This window comes from Chaetodon auriga, chromosome 4 (genome assembly GCF_051107435.1).
Source record: "Chaetodon auriga isolate fChaAug3 chromosome 4, fChaAug3.hap1, whole genome shotgun sequence".
Taxonomy (NCBI): Eukaryota; Metazoa; Chordata; class Actinopteri; order Chaetodontiformes; family Chaetodontidae; genus Chaetodon; species Chaetodon auriga.
Window position 1 is genome coordinate 4,322,662 of NC_135077.1, and position 17,601 is coordinate 4,340,262.

A 17,601-nucleotide genomic window follows, 5' to 3' on the forward strand; every position below is an offset into this window, starting at 1 on the left:
TCAGTATATATCATGGCATTAAACAAAGACAGGCAGCAACACTTAAGCAACATTTAAGTAGCTGGAAACAGTCAATGTTGGGCATTTTTGCATTACAAATTGCTTGCGTAATTCATTAACTATTATAAATCTGTTAATACACCAATGATTAATTGACTAATTGTTTCAGCAAAACTAACATGGTACTTCTTAAACTTATGTTGCGTGATGGTTTGCTTGCCGAGCTTTTAATTTGAAGGTTAAATCACCCCATTTCCGGCTACATTTTGCCGCTCACTGGCTACTTGACGCGCTCTCAGTAGTAAACTTCAGGCTGCTGGACTGTATTGTTGAATGGCGCAGGCGTTACGCACTTGTAACGCATCCAAACTCATGACCTCTCAGATAAACTGGTCATTTGTTTAGCGTGGATAAAATACAGCAGCTGATTCGTTAAGTCTAACATTCCCATTTAGTACGCTGAACTTCGAGATGTGTACTGCTGAATAAGTCTTCAATCAGTCAAACCAGTTCTGGCCTTGATCAGCGCGCATCCGCCTGACTGATGAGCAACGCAGGGAGATCATGTCCGGACCAGATCAACTGCGCGGGTGTGTTCGCAAACCCAAAAGAATGTATTGTCAAGTATTGTGACTACCAGCATGTATTTGTGCTGGAAGGCCTTTCTGTAAATTTGAGCCAGAGTAAATCATGTTGGAGCAAGAGAAAAACTAAAGCTGTGGGGCAATGATGCAACAGACCTGCCAAAGCTGCAGCGTGAAAGAGGGTTTTTATTAGTGCTTGGCAAAAGAGGCCCTGAGACTGCAGCAGCACACCCTGAGCAACACACTGGGTTTTTACACAGAGCGTAATACACCAGATGAGCAGCGGATTGGTCTTTAACTTTCAAATAAAACCCAAATTACTAACTAGCCTGGATAATTCCTTTACTTCTGTCAGGGAAAATACATCATGTAATAGATTTTGATTACTTAATGACCATGAAGACAGATTCGTTTCTTCACCTCAGTGGACACCCTTCAATATGGCAACTTAATGTAATTATATTAAAAAGCTGTAAACTTGAATTAAAAGCATGAAGAAAATTCTCGCCTAACACAAACAGAGGTCTTCTCTGCAGAACAGATGCACCGTGTGCTGTGGATATCTGCCTCATCTTGGGCCTGTGCCACGCAGCGCTGCTACAGGCCATCGCTTTTGTAAAATATGAGAAAACAATGAATCAAATAGGAACTCTTCACTTCAGGCTGAGCCCGGTAAATCACCTAACACAGCGTCTTTCAGAGCCTCACGCTTTTTCCTGATACCTATTTAAAATAAAGTGCCATCGTCTTGAACAGTAACATTGTCACTTGAATGTCTTCCAAAGCTCTAACATAAGAAAAAAAAGATCAAATTCTGGAGACATTTTGTGGCCAAGCACACATTTTACACACATAACTTCTACCTCAATGTTTCATGAGCTCTGACTCCACATTCATCACAGCTCATCTGTCTTCAGGTCTAGTGGTAACATGAGCAGGTTTTTGGTGACTTGGGCGGCGGCGTTGGGTCGGATCATTGCGCTCCCATATCCTGCGGAACTCCTCGATGAAGGGTCGCACCAGGTCTGGCTCCTCAGTGACGAGGACGTTCTCCATGTTGCTCTGCACTGCTTGCAGCGTCCAGTTGAGGGAGCCGGTGATGAGCAGCCGCCCGTCCACCACTGCAAACTTGTGATGCATGTGCACGGAGCTCCCGTCGCACCGCACACAGATACCTGCGGAGCAGAGGGGAGGACGTGGGAGAGGGTGGAGGATAATTCTTCACTGCCTTCAGGATGTGTTGGTCTTCTTCAGTATTAAATTCTGGGTTGTGTACAAGTACTACCAATGTGGAGTAAATACAACATATGGCGATTTTTGTGTTCATGAATGAATGTTCCTGCAGCTGCAGCTCCTCTCGTACAGGAGCACCGGTGTGAGAGCTTCTTAATGGACAGTGCTGGCCTGACCGGAGGAGCTGTGTTATAGAAGGATAAACAAATCTAAATGCATTTTAACCTCTGCACTTTCACTACAATAAGACTATTCAACCCCACTGCAACACAATTTCATTACAAGCTTACAGCACTCAGCGCTTAACACTGAAGGTCACATGAATGTTTTCATCCACTCCATAAAATCATAAGACACTTGTTTACTTCGTTTATCCAGTCTGAGCACAAGAAACGCTTTGCTTAGAAAAACTGCCAAAGCTGGGAAACACGAAACCTGAGGAAGAGCTACCAAATCTGACAAAGCATCTTAAACCAAAGCCTTTCTATTGTTTTTCACATATGTGTGTTTATTATGATCACTTACATATATAAATTAGATCATTTATTACAGAATCTATGAGCTTTTGAAACCCCAGAAGATGTGCATTTGCTCTTATGGTTGAGTACCACAACTTAAAAAATAAAACTGGTTTATTACATAATTGTAGTAGCTATTTTACATGAATCAAGCGCATAATTTAAAAAATTATCTTAGACAGAAGCTTTAGTTTGGTCGGGGATTTGATAAGTGGGCTGCACATTTTTCGATTGGACTGCAGACTAAATTAAGAGAGAGATTAGATACTGGTATGCAAGTTCTCTCTTGAAAGGTTAAGTGCGTTTCCCTTTGAAAACCAGAGGAAAATAATTACCTGAAGTGTGTTTTTAAGAGTCAATTTTCGGAGCACCTTTCTTCTAAGGAACATGTCCCTTTGACCCCCCTTATCGCTGTGTATAAATGCCTTTTTTAAATAAATTTTCATTAAAATATGCTCGGCTCGATGTGAAAGGGCCCGAAACAGGAAGACAGACTACATGTAACCGGCAATTAAAGGTCAGTATCTTATCAGTTTTGGGGATAAAGGTTTCTGCAGACAATGGAAAAATGTAACAGATACGGTAAGAACAGAGGAGCTGATAGTCTCTGGCACCACACACACACACACACACACACACACACACACACACACACACATATTTAGAAACACTTTGCCTAATGAAATTTGCTGTCTGGTTGCCAACTTCTTACGTAATTCTTACTTAACCATATGCAGCAGCAGTAATTTATTGAATGCAGAGGGCCGAGAGAGAAAAGTAAGATTGTGAGTCTGACACAAAATCTCTCCGAGCTCTGACAGCGTGATTGCTGTGACTCATAGGAGGGCTTGTAGTGGCGACCTCCATTCACCTCTCTATTCAGCACGAAGGGACCCTGTGAGACTTACTGACAATGACACTGATAATCTGAGAACAGAGTGAGCAGCCTCAGCTGGGTAAGACCAGAGTCATCTTTCCCGTATTTCGAGTGCAATTTGTCCATAATAATGACCCCACAGAGGTTGTTTGACAAATAATATCTCTATAAGTGCTGAATGTGCCTCCATGGGCCTGCATTTGTGATTTTTTTTATTTCTTTTTTGGCATACTGATTTGACAGTGATTTAAAAAATAAAGAGATGTTTCCCTTACCAGCCTTGCGTAGGACCCCAACCTGGGAGCCATTGATGGCCGCGTACTCCTTGTCAGAGAGGACTCGGATGGTTACGCCCCTGCTGTGCAGCGCTACCAAGGCCCTGCTCAGGTCCATGTTGGAAAAAGCAAAGACACACAAGTCCAGAGAGGAGGCAGCAGACAGGATTCGTCGGAGAAGACGGGAGAAAGAGGTCTCCACACCATGAGGCAACGGGCAGAAACAGGAACTGTTAGAGCAGAAGGACAAGAGAAAATGTCCACTTGTAGCATCATCTGCTGGTCTGCCATGGGGCGTACAAAACATGTTTTCTCTTTACGTGTTCCACCTTTCATCCAGGCTGCCCAGACCGTGAGGAAACCAACTATCAGGTCGCAATAGTTCTATTTAGCAACAAATGCTGTTAAGTCAGTTGTGAAAAATGTTCGTACTGGCAAAACTGCAAATAACCCTCTTGGTCTTGTTCATGTTTACATTTAAATTTGGTTTTGGAGGGTGCAATTTTATGTGAAAAACATATTCAGTAGATAAAATAATGATCCTGTTCAGTGAGACATGAGGAATGGTAATTGCACTGACTAAATCCATTTACTGAAAGCACGTAGAGGCTGTGAACATTTGCATTAGAGGCACTGATAACAACTGAAAATCATATAAAACGTCCTTTTACTCCACAGCGATTGTCTTTCACTTACTGAGGTGAAGAGGGACTGAAGATGTGCTCCACGCAGGCTACCTCTGAGGGAAAGAACAGGACCTCATTGAGGACTCTGTCAGGCCTGAGGCGACGGAGGAGGCAGCCAATCAGCTCCAGACTGAGAGAGAGGGCCACCACACCCAGGCCGAGCACCTTCACCGTCCACATCGCTGACGCTTACGACATACCAAAAGTCAAATTGAGAAAATAATTACCAGATCAGTCGATGATGAAGATAATCTTAATTTGGAGCTCTGAAGTCATTAATATCAAACACAGAATATTTAAAACTCTGCACGAATGCAGTTCTAATCATGCCCGATGATACACACATACTGTTTGCAAATAAAACTGAGTATTTAACTATTTAGCAACATATGCATCGTAAATATCTTGGAGTTGAATTTACATGAGTATTTCCATTTTATTCTAGTTTATATGTCTCCACTACTATCTTTAGTTTGACAGCTTCGGGTACCAGCCACTCTGCAGAACACAAAATATAACCAACTAATGAATTATGGTGTATTTTAATGGATTCAGCCACCCAGCAGAATACAGAGAAGTTAAGATGAGCTGCACCTTTACCAGCTGCAACATGAGTGATGTTTACACATTGATCTAATGTATATTAATCTCAGATGAGCCACCCTGCATAGTGAGTACTTTTTACTTTTGGTTCTTTTACTTAAGATTCTGAATGCAGGACATTGACAGTCCTTGTTGATTCTCCTTTCTCCTGGTGTGTTTAGGGCTAACTGCCTTCAAGTGAAGACCTGCTTGTACATGAAAATCTGATTCTGATACTTTCTTCAGAGGAATTCGACGTATTATACGTATACAACGTTAGCTTAATGCTAACAAAGCATGACATAAACTACATTAACGCTAAGTGTCTTCTCCTTCTAGGAGGTCATGGATTATAATGTTCATTTGTAACGTTATCATAGTATATCAACACCAAACGCTGAGGAAACCAAACAAACGCCATTTAAACCAAGCTGACTCCCGACAACAGATAAAGAACTGACATTTCTCGCACACCGGAGTGAATTTCAGCTCATACTCGGAGTACTTTGACGAACCACACCTGTCCCAGCTGCTGTCGCGCCACCACGCGGGAACCTGCTGTGTCGACGCTCTTTCGTCACCGCCAATGACGTTAACTGACATGTTAGTGAGCCAATAACTGGCCGCAAAGCGCACACACTCTCTCCACCAATCATTTAAGTCGAACAGATGCACGTGCCCGGTCTTGAGGAAGCCCTTTCTCTCTGAGTCGGAACGTGTACTCTCTACAGCCAAAGGTAAACAAGATTAAACTTTTATTAGAAAACATGAAAGAATCGCGACACGTTCAGCAGCTGCGGCACAATCAGCAGAGACAAGCGACCATTTCACTCGTCGTTTTATCGCGAGGCGATTTTTGTGTCTTACTGGAGATCAACAACAAACATGCTAACGTTAGCCTGCTAACTTTGGTAGCCAACATAATGGTGAAGCAGTTCTTTTCTAGTCCGGTGGTCTCACGTATTTTCTCTGTGGTGGTGTTCTCCCATCGCGTATGTTCTCCTTGTTGAAACTGCCACGTTGTTGTTTCACACACAGACTTGCTTCCGTTTGTGTGCAATGGGTCGCCGCAAGTCCAAAAGAAAGCCCCCTCCTAAGAAGAAGATGACGGGGGATCTGGACTCTCAGTTCACCTGTCCGTTCTGCAACCACGAGAAGTCATGTGATGTCAAAATGTACGCAAAATCTCACCAAATGCGTATCCCTCGACAACTTCCCTGTTTGATATGTTCATATCTGATTGTTGCCAACATTTCCCTTTTCTGTCAACAGGGAGAGGAGCAGAAACACCGGCATTATCTCATGCACAGTCTGCCTGGAGGAGTTCCAGACCCCCATCACCTGTATCCTTATTACGCATTCTCATTTTAGTAAATGATGACTTAAATGGTTTGTTTTAGTAGCTTTTGGCATGAAAGTTTGTTGAGCGTAATGGTAGTTTAAACACCCACTTATGAGATGGATCTCGCGAGGGGCCAGTATGCTCAGCTTTCTCGTGTCAGGTTAGGATAAGGGGGACAGGGTCCAACTGAACTGACTGTTAGCTGTCGTGTTTTAGCTCAGACTACATCGAGCCGGCTAATTTGTAAAACGCTGTTTCCAGGTAAAATAATTTGCGTCCACACTTTTTTTTTTTCCAGGCCATAATCGTAAAGCTAAACACCTGAGCAACAGAAAACACCTGAACTCTTTATCATCAGAATTTCAGTGGGCAGAACTACACATCAGAACCAAAATCTGGTGAGGGTCAGGTCAGCTGCAGTGTTAATGCAACAAGCGTGTGATGGACTATATCAACATTTAAGTTGATTTAAGCCACAGAGGATGTTGGGGAATTCGCTTGTTGCCATGCAACTAGTTGTGACACGGCAAGGCCACAGAAACATCCAGTCTGTCCTGAGTGTGAACCCGTTACACCTCCATTCAGTCTCCTCCTCCTCTGTGATCACCTGTACCGTGTTTCAATACGGCCAAATTCACAATTTAGTTCTCATTTGTGTATTTTTCAGTTTCTCTTGTCTGACACCTACACGAGAATGAAAAAGTGATTCATTCGCAGCTCATGAATACTGCTTGTCACCCAGCAGTTATTCACACTGCGCTGCGGTGGTGACAGAATAATTCTTTTATGGTCACGAAGTCGTCAAGCAAAGTCACCTTAAGTACAAGTTATGCACAGCAGCGAGGGAGGGGTGTGTTTGCATGTAGAATGAGAGATCTGAGAGAAGGTAAGAGGCAACAAGTTCTTCACTTTACTGCCTCACAGCCCGTGGCCCTCTCAGGTCATCATTCTGCAAACGTCTGCTCTGTGCATACTGAGACACAGCGTTGGTGTTTCTAATATGTTACTCTGGAGACAGAAAGCTGAGTTTTTTTGGTAGGAAACTTGTTTTTGTCAGGATGAACGGTTAAAACAAAGACAAATGTGCGTGTTCAAATGTAGCTGGCTTAATGTGAACATACACTCAGTTAACATGGGGTCATAAACAGTCTTTGGCGTCGGATGTAAATGGCCTCTTTGGTCTTTCTACAGTCGTCCACTGACTCCCGGTCGATGCTTGACTGTTTCTCACAGACAATTGATGTTGTCTGTTTCCTGAGTTCATTTAGTTTCTTGCCAAGGTGTTTCACTGATGCAGCGTTCAGCTGTGGGGAGCCTCACAGCACACTGGCTAAAGAAAGATGAAGGAGGCCTTTAACATCCCACTTCAAAGACCATCTTTAAACAGAGACAGGGGCTGTGGCGAGGGTTCTCAATGTTCTGATGACTGAGGGCCAATTTAAGGAGCCAGCAAATGACATAGAGCCGCACAGGAGAACTCGTGAACGTGTCGTAGGATTTGTGATCGGTCTCATGATGGCATTTATCTTTAAATTCCTTGAGCACTGAATTCACGTCTTTGCAGATAAGGTAGATCACTTTTATCTGTCCCCCGAGGTTCAGCGAAGTAAGAATCAATCCAGTTTTCTTGAAGCCTCCTCTTCTCCTCAGCCATACAGTGTTTTTGTGCTTTTTCCTCCTCACTTCCATGTTAAACTGCTGAGTTGTCCAGCGAACTTAAGCCAAAAGCACTAGTGGGGCTGGAGGATAAAATGATCTCGATATGGGCTTGTGATAAAATTTCTGTCAGTTACAATGACAAACTGGAAGATCTAACAGCCTCACACAGCAGAAATAAACCGGACGAGAGCCAGTGAGTCTGCTGCCTCTCTGCCTCTGCTGGCTGTCACTGCGTGTTTGCACGAGGGCGAGGCTGAGCTCCTCACACACACCGTGCACAGCAGCGCGGCCTCACAGCAGAGCCAGAAACAGGCTGTAGGATATGTTTCAATGGAGCCCGCGACTACAATGCTCATTATCCATAAGTGCCACACACGTTAGACATTATGATCAATTTATCCAACACCTGTTGAACACAAAGTTGCAGAAATGTGACGTCTTCAGTGACTCTGCCTGCAGTAACTTTTCTCCTCCTCTTAATCCACACCGATTGTTTGCATCAGCCACACTTAAGGCAAAAGTGCTGAAAGTGAACATGATGTCAGATGTGTGGAAGTAGTTTGGATATCTCAAAAGCAACTGCGAAGCACATGTTGACACAGTCTGTAATGTCGAGCCGGGAAACAACAAGTCTTTATCCTCTGAAGAGGCCCCGTCTCATAACCACACCATTGTTTGACTGAGCTACAGGGCAAGTTAACTTGTTTTGTTTTATCAAGGCAAATAAAGCACGCCTGCAAAGTTAATGTTGACATTTAGATGTTATTCAATATATTCTTATATCCCAAAATATATTCTAAACCCAGCCAAATTTGCAGTTAAATGCTCTATTTTTTATGTTATCGTCTAAATTTTAATGAACCCTCTTAATTTCATCTCGTCAGGGCAGCATTATAAATTTATACATCGATATTGAGCAATACTGAAAAAGTGATCGTGATCATATTTCTTGCCATATTGTCCAGCCTTAAGGTCAGGCATTGATAACAGAACATCATTCCCCGTGACATTCACGAGGTGCTGCTTGTTGCCATGCAACCAGTGGATTTCTGCAAATTGCCATCAATAACCTGACAGACGCTCGTTAGGGAGGCGCGTCGGACGCAGGAGCCCAGGGTTGTATTAAATGTGGACCGCAGATGATTAAAATACAACGCATGCATTTCATGTCGCATCCTTAGGGCTACCATTGGCCCACGAGCCACACTTTGAGAAACTATGGGTCGGGGTTTCCACCACCTGTTTGTGTGTGACTGAAGGTCCACACTTCGCTCATGTTAGTTGAATTGATGAGATCATCCCGCCCTGATGAACTCTGAAGCAGCAGAAGCCCTTTTGTCCTTAACTTGCTGTTCTTCAGATCTGTCAGAGCCAGTCGACGTGTACAGTGATTGGATAGATGCCTGTGAAGCGGCCAATCAGTAGCCCTCGTGGAGCCGGATGTCTTTCAGGAACGGGATGAGGATGTGGCTGATGGTCCTGGGCTCATTACAGTCAAGCTGGTCAGAAGACGTTGATGATGTTCCTCACAGGTTTCCATGTGGTCGCTGGAGCTTTACGGCTGTGTGAACAGGAGTTTCATGTTTGAGGTCTTCTGTCTTCTCCACTTTCTGTTTAAGCCACGACTCTTGTTCTGACTGCTGAGATTTATTTCGTCGTTTGTTTTAGTCATTGTAACCTGATTTATCCTCACACATTGAGCAGGGCTTTCTCTTTTCATTATTTGTTTTGGCTAGTTGTCAAAGATACTGAAGATGCAGCGTACACAAGCCTCTAAAATGTAGACGATTATGAAAAAATGCACCCTGCTTTTTATTTTGTGTTTAACTGCTGTTGTTAGCTGCACAAATGCAATTTTATACAAGAGGCCTGTAGCACAAGAGAACGGACTCCCATCATGGCACGTGAAATCAATAGACAATAAAAACTTTTTGGATAGCATGATGAGAACAAGACGTGTGAATATGTGGATCTTGACGGGTTGGAAAAAAAAAAAAGAGCACAGTGACTTTTTTCCACACCTTCATCCTCTATAATAAGCTGACACTAGCAGCAGGACCTACATTTCCAGGTGGGCTGCAGAGTTCAAGTAAGATGTTACAGGTTGTGTCCACAGTAATGATTACCCTCAGCTCTCCTCACCCGCACGAAGACAGTCGTGTCACAACGTTAGATCATTCCACTGGAGAGAGGAATGATGATCAATGTTTAAAATTTTAGCTGCTACATTCAAAACTTTTGTTCTTAAATCATTCAGTTTTTTTTTCAGGTGATTGTGTGTTTTTAGCTTCACTGTTTTCAAGAATTACAGGTGTTTGTTATGAAGCCCGTATGTACAGAATCGTATGATCTTCTGAAATCAAGCAATAATATTGAGAGTCATTTTCCTATGCCAGAGCCGTCAGTGCTAAATAGCATGACAGCAGTCTGTTTTTTAAAACAGTGTAGATTTGGCAAGTGTGGTCTTGGAAATAAAGGAGTAATAAGACTTGATACCAGTAAGTGTGGCTTGGATTTCATTTTGTTTAGTTAAGTAAATGTGTTTTAATAGTGTGACGAGCAGATGTTTCATTTGTAGCACAAAGAATCCTGTTGAACCAGTAAGAAGTGAGCAAAAGATTTAGAAACCTGACTCACACTTTTTTGTGATCGCGTGTTTGTCTGGCCTTGATTTGCTTTAGTTGGATCTAATAGTCTTATATTTATTCATCTATGAGGAGATCAGGAAACCAAAGGTGGTGATTAGATGTGACATGAAAAACATCCTGCATGGCACTGAGCGCCACCAGCTGGCGACAAATGGAGGGACAGCGTCATAATTAGAGCTGGGATTTAGAGGATCTGTCACAGAAAATTAGATTAAATGAAAAAACATCACAAATACTTTCACAGATGCAAGTCTTGGGATAATAATCTTAAATGACTAAGCCTTGGAACTCTGTTGAGTATAATATAGATTTAATAGTAAAAGTTAAATGAGGTGAAAGAACAGACTCAACTTCCAAATGTGTTTGTACTGTTCCACTCTTCTCGTTTTTATTCATCATCGTACACTCAGCTCTGAAAAACATGCTTTTTGACTGAAGGAAAACAATGGGATACCATCAGCTGGTGAATGGATGGAGGACCACCAAAAACACATTTTCATAATAATTACGGCACCTACATTCCATGGAGTCGGACACAGGCGGGTTCAAAGTGAAATGTCTAAGCAAGTCAAGTAAAAGCTTCTGATCTACTCTCCTGCAGCGTCTGCGGCCGTGACACATTTTTAAGAGTCCAGGATCCATTCATCCCCGCAGAGCACAGGATGTAGCAGATCACAAATGAAAGAAGATGCAGTGTTGCAAGGCTGTGCACCAGGCAGGGCTGAGTGATAATAGATGAGATGTGGAGTGTCTGTCTGGGCTCTCCACCCAGGAAGAGTGTGTCCGTGCATGCGCGCACTACACTGTGTATTGTGTTTGATGATGGACCCCAGCTGGAGAGGCACTGCCGACGCCTTATGAAACATGCTGGAGGATGATTACAATGGAGAATGATTATCACTTAGTCTCTCATCTGTCTCTGCACGTCCCCGCCCACTCCCTCCCCCTCTCTTCTGTTTCTCGCTCCTTCTTTCTCCTCTCCCATTCAGCACGCGAGGTCAAGTGTCACTCCGTCTCCGTTGTCAAGGCTGCCAATCACCCACACAGTGAGTGCAAGGCAACTGTTGCCAGGGAAACTGAGCGATTCGGTTGCTAGGCACCTGGAGCTGTGCTCACAATAGTCATTTTGTTGCTTAGAAGCACACACACACACGCACGCATACACAAATACACACAAAACCACAGAAACGGCTTTGCCCGATCAACAAGTTTACACGACGTCAGTGTGGAAATTTGTATAAATTATGATTCCATTCTGTGCTAATAAATAAGAGATTTGCTTACGCAGTAGTAAGAAATCACGCAATAGTAAATGATACGAACGTAATTTATCATGGGCACATTTGCAAACAGATGCTAATATATATTGCTGAATTTGCAATGCAGTGTTGATTTTCTAATTTATAATACTTAGCAATAATGCTAATGTGCCAAAAATGTAATTCAGAATGTTTTATTCCAACACCTTTGCTGCCTGATTAATCAGCATGCCCTGACGTCCACGAATTCCTCAGACCCACACCTCAACTTGATCAATAAAAGACATAAACATCCATCATTCTGACTAAAAATAGTCACCCATAAAATCAATCAATTCCTTATTTCCCCACTGGCACATGGACCCAGTGAACCTAGCTGCAATGTGTGTGCATTCATATATATATCTATATATCTGTATATATATATATAGATATATATGGGGGTCTATCTGAATGCTTGTTTTCATAAGGTCCATCAATCCCCTATTTCCCTACTGGCATGTAGTTCATGTGAACCCTCATGCAGTACGTGTGTGTGCGCCTCCATCATGACAGCCAGTCAGCTGAGCCGCATGCTGAAATGTCAGCAACGGGTGAAAGCCTTGACATGTCCTCCTGTGTTACTGTCTCCTGTAGCTGCTACAGGCATCAAGCTCTCACACATTTTTAGCATGCCTGAGGAGTCAAAAATAGGAGTGCCAGGGTAGTTTGTCGAGCGGCGGGATGACGGCTCTGCATGGTTACAATGGGCTAGTCGTTTAATCGCGAGGACCCGCGACAAGCCGCTTTTTGGCACCTTCATTTTTGCAAACTTCACATTTCTGTTCAGTGGGGGGAAAACGTTTGGTGCAGAGTGTGAAGGGCTGTGAAAGACACTCATCAACTGATAAGATTATGGGCTCACTTGTGTGCACGACTGACTGACAAGGGTATGTAATCAAGAAGGTTTGGAATTAACGTCTGAGTCTGAAGACTTTTGTGTTAAGCTCCCTGAACTAATGCCCGGGGGGTTTAGCTTAGTGGCATGCCGCAAGTCTTCCCCGCCAGCGCCTCTGCAGGAGAGGCTGAATCTGGCCAGCGAAACAAACTCATTTCCTCCACAGGTGTAAAGAGTGACATGGTTGATAAACCTACGATGATAAAACCTTTTCAGTGGCTGGATTTGATCTGGCTAGCCCTGATTGCGTTCTATTTAAAAACCTTTCTGACTGAACAAAATAAGCCCTTTTCCCATAAAAAGTCACCTCTGGGTGCTTAATTAAAAACCAGCCCATGTCTATGTCACCTACTCAGCTTGGCTGTACCTTTATATGTGTCTGCCTGGTCTCTGCCATTGTACTCTACTGAATAGAGTTCTGCTTTTGGTCCCATGTAGATGATAAAGCTTCCACTCGACTACGCGTATTCTCAAGCAATAACATCCACATCTGTATTATCAACCCAAGAATACCCGTGGTCGAGACCGGAGCAAAGAGGCCCACCTCCTCCCCTCCATTCCTTTCTCTCTCCTCTCGACTCTGGAGCTCATTCTCCTTTCCTGCGTGCATCCCTTCAGCTCTGGCACTCCTGAATAAGATTGCAGCGTGGAAGGAGGAGAGGTCTGTGCGGAGGCAAATTCTTTAAGGACGGCACCTACGATGAGAAGAGACAAAAGAGATCAGATTTATCCGTGAGTAACAATGCAGCAGCATTGCTCGGAGGTTATAATGCACATTTCACGCACGCTCCAAGTCACATCTTGAGCTCATTGTTAGACTAATAAGCGGATTGTAAGCCTTATGCACTCACACACACACACACACACACACATAGAGTATACACACAGCCAGCCTGCTATGCATCTTTACCTGAGCTGCACCAAGTAAACAGATTGCACTGCCAACAGCCAGTCCCTCTGCTCTCCCTGGTATCAAGCAACCATTTAGCCAAGCGCTGTGGGAGAGGGGCCGGCTCACCAATTATCAAATAGGTGTCAGTGTGTGTTACACTGCACTGAGGGGAGAGACTGATTCCCGAACAGATGTTCAGCCCTCACCTTCATCCCCTCCTCCTCACCTCATGCCTTCCTTCATTCCATTTTCCACCACCACCCCCCCAATTTATCTCTATCTTTGTCTCCTCTCCACTCTCACTTAGACTCTCCCTGGTATGTCCCCCCATCTCCCCCCCCCCCACACTCTTTCTCTCCTCCTCAGTCTGTCCCATGGAGAATAAGCCTGACTCTCCCCTATCCACACTTGCCAATTAGAGAGTCAGTAGTTGTCAATCAACAGCTGAAGAGGAGAGAGCACGAGAGGAGGAGAGTCGTTGGGAAATGGGGAGGTGGGGAGGGAGGTTGCATCAGCACCACAGACAGCTCCCCCAAGAAAACTCAGGCTAGTTCACAAACATGACTTGACTGTGTGTCTCTTTTCTCACTTCTTCTTGCTCCCCCGGTTAACCTTTCCTCTTTAATCACTGCGATCCCTCCGTGGTCTTTCATGTGCTTGCCCTGCGTTTACCCTCTGACCCCTCTTTGTCCTACTTTCCCCATCCTCAGATCACTTTGTTTACCCATTCGGACGCAGGCATAAACCGTACCTCGTCTGCATCCCTCCCCCCCCCCCGTCAGAGCTGCCCACCGCAAACGGCCGACACTCCTGGAAAGTTCCCATTTGCCACTTCCAATCCCCTCACCTCACTCACACCTGTGATAGTCTACAACCTACCCCGCTGCCATTGCAATGGAAGTGGCAGAAACTAGCTGGAGACATCAAGTCGAGAAGATCTTGACACACGTCTCCCTCATTACCTATATTCCTCTAGTCCTCTCTCCTCAACTCTCTCTCTCTCTCTTTCCTCGCCTCTTGCCTCTTCCTCCATCCCAACTGTCCAAGTCTGGGCTGCTGATGATGACAACTCAAGTGGACGCATCTTCTGTTCTCACCAAGAGCTGTGAAGAGATGTACGCAGGTGTCAGAGATCTGGTGTAAAAATACACCCTGCTGCTGCCCTCTTCACTACACAGGACCTGTCTGTGTCTGCTCGGTGTCACTGGAATGTCTCTGTCTAATTTGAAGACATGCTTCCGTGTAGTTTTAGCTGTGTGTGTGTGTGTGTGTGTGTGTGTGTGTGTGTGTGTGTGTGTGTGTGCAGGGTTCAGCTATGAGAATGACTCCCACATACAATGGGTGTGCCTGCAGAAGCAGTTTTGAACGTGTGCACCAGGCCTGCTTTTGTCACCTCAGTTTTACCTTTCCACCCACATATTTACAACTATCCCTTTAGTCCCAATAATAGCTGCGCGAACACAGACGAGAACTTTGTGTCATGACGAAGACATCTGGTTTGCGTTTATAAGAAAATCCATTTCCTGAATTGACTTGATTGAAAGTGGACTGGCTCCAGCTGGAGGGCCTAATGAAAGGCAATCGGTCTGTGTTCCATATTTGCGTCTGACGCAAACAGACTTATCAATCCTTTAATGTACCTGGTGTGTCAGATAGGATGCAGAATCACAAGTGGCTGTGCCAGAGGCAAAGACAAGACAGGCTTGAGATGGAGACACAGACCGAGCGGAAGCCGGGCTGCTGCTTGCACATTACTGCTTAATTGCTTGGAACTAAAGGCGCTGTTATGAGGATGTTTATGCTTATGCCTGCAACAGCAAATCTTTCCAGTCATTTTGACTACACTGTGGAGCCTAATAGTCACTACCCAGACAAAATGAATAAATAAATAAATGACCCAGTCATGGCTACTGCAACAAATTCAGCCTAGAGTGCAGAATAAGAAACTACCCTCTGAGCCTATGGCTAAACTTTCAGTGAGAAACTCAACAGAGACACTCTGGTTTTTGTAATCTTCCTGGGCCTTAATGCACATAGGCTCCAGTTGGCCTACTAGCCCAGATAACTAGACGACCAACACACCACTGTAAAATTGCAGATAGCCAGCACCTGTCTTGTACGTGACAGGCTTGGATATTAAGCTTTCTTTGTTTGTAAATACATCCGCTTCCACTCACAAGGAGAACCCAGTTCGCGGTGGCAAGCGTGGATTGAATCTTTAACCCTTTTCAGGGAGTGTCAAAGAGATTTTTTGAACCATCTTTGTCTTGTATGTGACGGGCTACAAAGGAGGAAGGCACGGTGACACGCTGCTGCTCAGACATCAAGCTGCGTGCAGGTGCAATTCTCATCAGAGTCGTTTGATAGGAACTTAGGAGCGATGCTGATGGGACCAACCTGTTTAGTTATCAAATCATAAAGCGTGCCAGCGACAAATTGATCGGGCGTTAATCTCGTGCCACGCAGTGCCTCAAACCGGCGGCCGAAACTGAAATCTACAAGTCTTGTTTTGTCCACTTCGGGGCTCATCAACACATCTCTGTAAATGTCACGACAGTCTGAAGTGATGGGACCCCGAGCAATGCCGCGCTGTGAACTGTGTCAGAAAAACAACAAACACACACACGTACACACGTACACACACACAAAAAACGCTTATCAGGGTGAAATAAAAGCTGAAAATATTCAACTTACCACTGTGTCCACCTCCACGCCAGCTCCCCTCAACAAGCCGCTCCATATGCCATACATTGTATCCATGCTGAAGTGTGAGAATAGGCGATACTGTGCAGGGAAACGCCCCCCCCCCCCTCCTCCTCCTCCTCCTCCTCCCTGCTATCCCTTTCTCTCCTGTGCGCTTCTCCTCCTGCTTGTGGGGGAATCACATAACCACTCCTTGTTTTTTCCATTCTCTCCGAGGGAGGGATGGAGCGATGGTGCCTATGCAGCAGCATCAGCATCCCATGCAACTCAGCTGCAACCTCTCACCTCCTCCTCCTCCTCCTCCTCCTCCTCTTCTCCTCCTGCTCACGCTTTCTCACTTGTCCAAGGCTCCGTCCAGCCCTGACGCCGAAGAACATGCCCTGTAGTGCAGCGGTTCCCAAGCGGGGGTCCGGGGACCTCAACGGGTCCGCGATGGAGCTCTGGTGGGCCCCAGAGCTGGTGGGGGTGGTTAGGGGTTTGACATTGTGCAAGCACGTGTTAAAGAGAGTGGCTGTTAATTTGTTGGTATCACAGTAAACACGGGTACAAATACTATTTTTTTATAAGACTTTTCTTCACTGTAAACGGGCATGTAAGGGGCCCTGAGACGAAATCTTTCGGACCTGTGGTTTCTTTGTTCTGTCTGTTTTGTGACTTATTGTTTGTGTTTCTCACAGGAGAGTTTACTGGACCTGTTCTGTGATGGTTTTTATGTGCCGAGGGTGACATCATAATATAAAATGTTAAAATATGCTGCTTTATGGTGCATTTATAGTGCCTCCATGGTGTTTTGTGACTCCCACCGTCTCTATAATATTTTTAATGTTGGGGGTGGAGAGACTTGTAAAATACAATGCAATCCTGTGCAATAGTCATGCAATAAATAACCCAAGCCTGCTACCTTGTTCATGCTTATAACGCTATCAAATATTGCTTCAAGTTCATTATTTTTGAATTGTGTTGCTTGCACCATGACTGCATTCGAGTCGCTTTTGGTCAAAATAGCAAAAACATGTACAATGTACAGCGACACAATACAACACTATGGCATATAGTGCCAACATTTTTCGATTAGCCTATTTTGTCCAAGAGGTGGACACAATCATAAAGAATACAGTAAAATACAGGTTGTAATATAATACTCCACAAAACAACAGCACACAAACAACAGCTGGTAGACACAGCTGTCTGATTTATTGCATTACATTAAATTACCCTTAATTGTATTTGTTTGAAATCTCTCTTTTCTTTCATTTCTAATTTCATAAATCCTTTCTGCTATGTTTTTTAATGCTTCTATTTCTTGAATCTGTCCTTTATGCAGGTTGTTTTTCAGCTTTTCTGAGACACATTGTACTGCATCTTATGAAATGAGCCGTACAAAGTTTATTATTATTATTATTATT

The 17,601-nt window shown here is 44.2% G+C and overlaps 2 protein-coding genes across 2 annotated transcripts; one reads left to right on the plus strand and one right to left on the minus strand.

The window, feature by feature from the left end:
* Positions 1–1,093: 1,093 nt before the first annotated feature.
* pld6 (phospholipase D family, member 6) lies at positions 1,094–4,355 on the minus strand. Its single transcript, XM_076729311.1, has 3 exons — positions 4,184–4,355; positions 3,488–3,717; positions 1,094–1,759 (listed from the first exon to the last, which is right to left on the minus strand). The coding sequence occupies exons 1-3, from the start codon at positions 4,351–4,353 to the stop codon at positions 1,488–1,490; spliced, it is 672 nt and encodes a 223-aa protein (XP_076585426.1). The 5' UTR covers positions 4,354–4,355; the 3' UTR covers positions 1,094–1,487.
* Positions 4,356–5,426: 1,071 nt separating this feature from the next.
* Positions 5,427–10,249, plus strand: LOC143318934 (transcription elongation factor 1 homolog). Its single transcript, XM_076727474.1, has 4 exons — positions 5,427–5,492; positions 5,794–5,930; positions 6,028–6,098; positions 9,117–10,249. Exons 2-4 carry the CDS (start codon positions 5,815–5,817, stop codon positions 9,179–9,181), a joined length of 252 nt encoding a protein of 83 aa, XP_076583589.1. The 5' UTR covers positions 5,427–5,492; positions 5,794–5,814; the 3' UTR covers positions 9,182–10,249.
* Positions 10,250–17,601: the final 7,352 nt, after the last annotated feature.

Excerpts from the sequence above, each read along its gene's own strand:
- pld6 (XM_076729311.1), bottom strand. The coding sequence starts at position 4,353 with ATGTGGACGGTGAAGGTGCTCGGCCTGGGTGTGGTGGCCCTCTCTCTC. Across the intron at positions 3,718-4,183 it reads TTCAGTCCCTCTTCACCTCA|TTCCTGTTTCTGCCCGTTGC; the intron begins GTAAGTGAAAGA and ends CTGCTCTAACAG. Across the intron at positions 1,760-3,487 it reads TGGGGTCCTACGCAAGGCTG|GTATCTGTGTGCGGTGCGAC; the intron begins GTAAGGGAAACA and ends TCTGCTCCGCAG.
- LOC143318934 (XM_076727474.1), top strand. The coding sequence starts at position 5,815 with ATGGGTCGCCGCAAGTCCAAAAGAAAGCCCCCTCCTAAGAAGAAGATG. Across the intron at positions 5,931-6,027 it reads AAGTCATGTGATGTCAAAAT|GGAGAGGAGCAGAAACACCG; the intron begins GTACGCAAAATC and ends TTCTGTCAACAG. Across the intron at positions 6,099-9,116 it reads GTTCCAGACCCCCATCACCT|ATCTGTCAGAGCCAGTCGAC; the intron begins GTATCCTTATTA and ends GCTGTTCTTCAG.